The 1,791-nt window shown below is 42.9% G+C and overlaps 1 protein-coding gene across 1 annotated transcript in view; it reads left to right on the forward strand.

Moving 5' to 3' along the window:
* Positions 1-1,342: 1,342 nt before the first annotated feature.
* The window catches only part of ADAMTS1 (ADAM metallopeptidase with thrombospondin type 1 motif 1), a gene marked incomplete at its 3' end in the record, with an annotated part of 9,409 nt that continues 8,960 nt past the window's right edge, over positions 1,343-1,791 (forward strand). Inside the window, exon 1 of the mRNA XM_017733717.1 lies at positions 1,343-1,420. Within this exon, the coding sequence (XP_017589206.1) occupies positions 1,358-1,420 (63 nt within the window). The remainder of the gene's footprint in view (positions 1,421-1,791) is intronic.

Genomic DNA, 1,791 nt, shown 5'->3' on the forward strand with positions numbered 1-1,791 from the left:
CGGGCTTAGGACAGCCCTCCATTCCCCATCCTCCTGCACCATGTGGGAGCCGTGGGAGCGAGGCAGAGGAGGCAGGAACTAAGGGGGGAAAAACTAATGCAAGCAGGGGTTAGATCTTGTCTTTTCTTCTCACCATCCCACTCTAATTGGCAATAAATTAAATTAACTTGCCCCAAGATAACTCCGCTTTGCTTATGGCAGTAACTGGTAATTGATCTCCCTGCCTTTATGTCAATTCATGAGCTTTTCTATCTTGTTTTCATCCTCCTGTTCTGGAGGAGGAATGAGGGATCAGCTGACATCCAGCCAAGGTCAGCCCACCACAATATCCTGCAGTTCTTTGCCTAAGATCAGTGTTACAACCTTTTATTTCAGTCTTTTCGTTGATAAAATGGAAATACTAGGCATCCTGCTATGTCAGGCAAAATATGTGGTGATGTCTTGCCTCCAGCTCAGCTGACCTTGTGATTAAAAGAGCATATCAGTGTTGACATATAGAAATTATGTGGCTTTAGGGAGACCTAAATCCAGGATTTAGGGAGAGCTTTTTGGACTTTGTTCCATCCCAAGACACCTAAACAAGTCTTACTGACTTACATGCCCTTGTACCTGATGGCAAGCAAAGATTTCCCATGTACTTCATCCCCAACATTAAAAGAGAAGCAAAAAGCAATCTGAAATTGGAGCCTAACGTTAGGAAACAAGGGGGATTGGAAGCATGAGGAAAAAAAAGAGGTAGCAACCAATGTTCTGATCAAAATGTGGATAAAACTGCCAAAAAGCAAGAACGGATCAGCAACATCATGAGCCCCATCCTGAAAATTGTGGCAGAGCTACAGGTTCTGCAAATGTCTAAGAATTGCATTGATGTAACAAAGGTATTTTGTCTTATTGCTAAGAAATCGCTTAATCTCTTTGTACCTCAGGATTTTACCAGTTAAAGAAGGGTAACACTCACTAGGGGATTTTAGGAGATGCTCCTTAATGGCAGTGAGTTGCTCATTTGAGCCACATCCCTACAAACCAAGAGGAAAGCCCATCCAAGCTTTTAGCAAAGCATGGATTAGATGAGTCTAAACACGTGCATAAATTGTTTGGAGAGTGGAGAGTGGTTAATCACTTTCCTTAAAGGTTTGTGCCCTTCGTTAAATACACTCATGGCCAACTTTTGATTACCCAGCATAACAAGGAGGAAGGCTGGGGGAAGAGGGGATGAGCCAGGGTGAGGCAACCGCCCAGTTTGATATTTAACTCCACTGAAAATGCTTGCTGCTAATATTCAAACTTCTTGGCAGGTGTATCAGCATTATATGGGCTCTGGTCAGAAAGAATGACCAGCACATCCAGGCAGGACAGCATGGAAATCTTACTGGACAGTGGCTTTGGAAGGAGTGTGGCATCACTCACAGAAATCTCCAAGGTAAGAAATTAATACATGCAGTGATGAGTTTTCATTAGGAGGAATTCCACAGAAACTGTATCATGTCTTGCAGTGCTTGTGCAACCCCCTGTCCACAGCACAGGAGAAAGTGTGGGATCTGTTGAAATCCCAGTGTGATAAAAATATCAAAATGTCAGTGGAGCTCAGGGCACTACGAATGTGCTCCTTGCCATTTGCCAAGGGACTTTGGAGCCTTCGTCAAAGCTGTATTTAACTTGTGAAAGACTTTTAAAGCAGACATGCCATAATGAAGTGTTCTGTTTTGCCTGACTGCTTTTATTTGATCCCTGGCAGTTGTTTTGACCATGAAAATTTGTATTTAAGTCAGCTGTTCACAAGAAATTTAGATG

Source organism: Corvus brachyrhynchos, unplaced genomic scaffold (assembly GCF_000691975.1).
Source record: "Corvus brachyrhynchos isolate BGI_N302 unplaced genomic scaffold, ASM69197v1 scaffold55, whole genome shotgun sequence".
NCBI lineage: Eukaryota > Metazoa > Chordata > Aves > Passeriformes > Corvidae > Corvus > Corvus brachyrhynchos.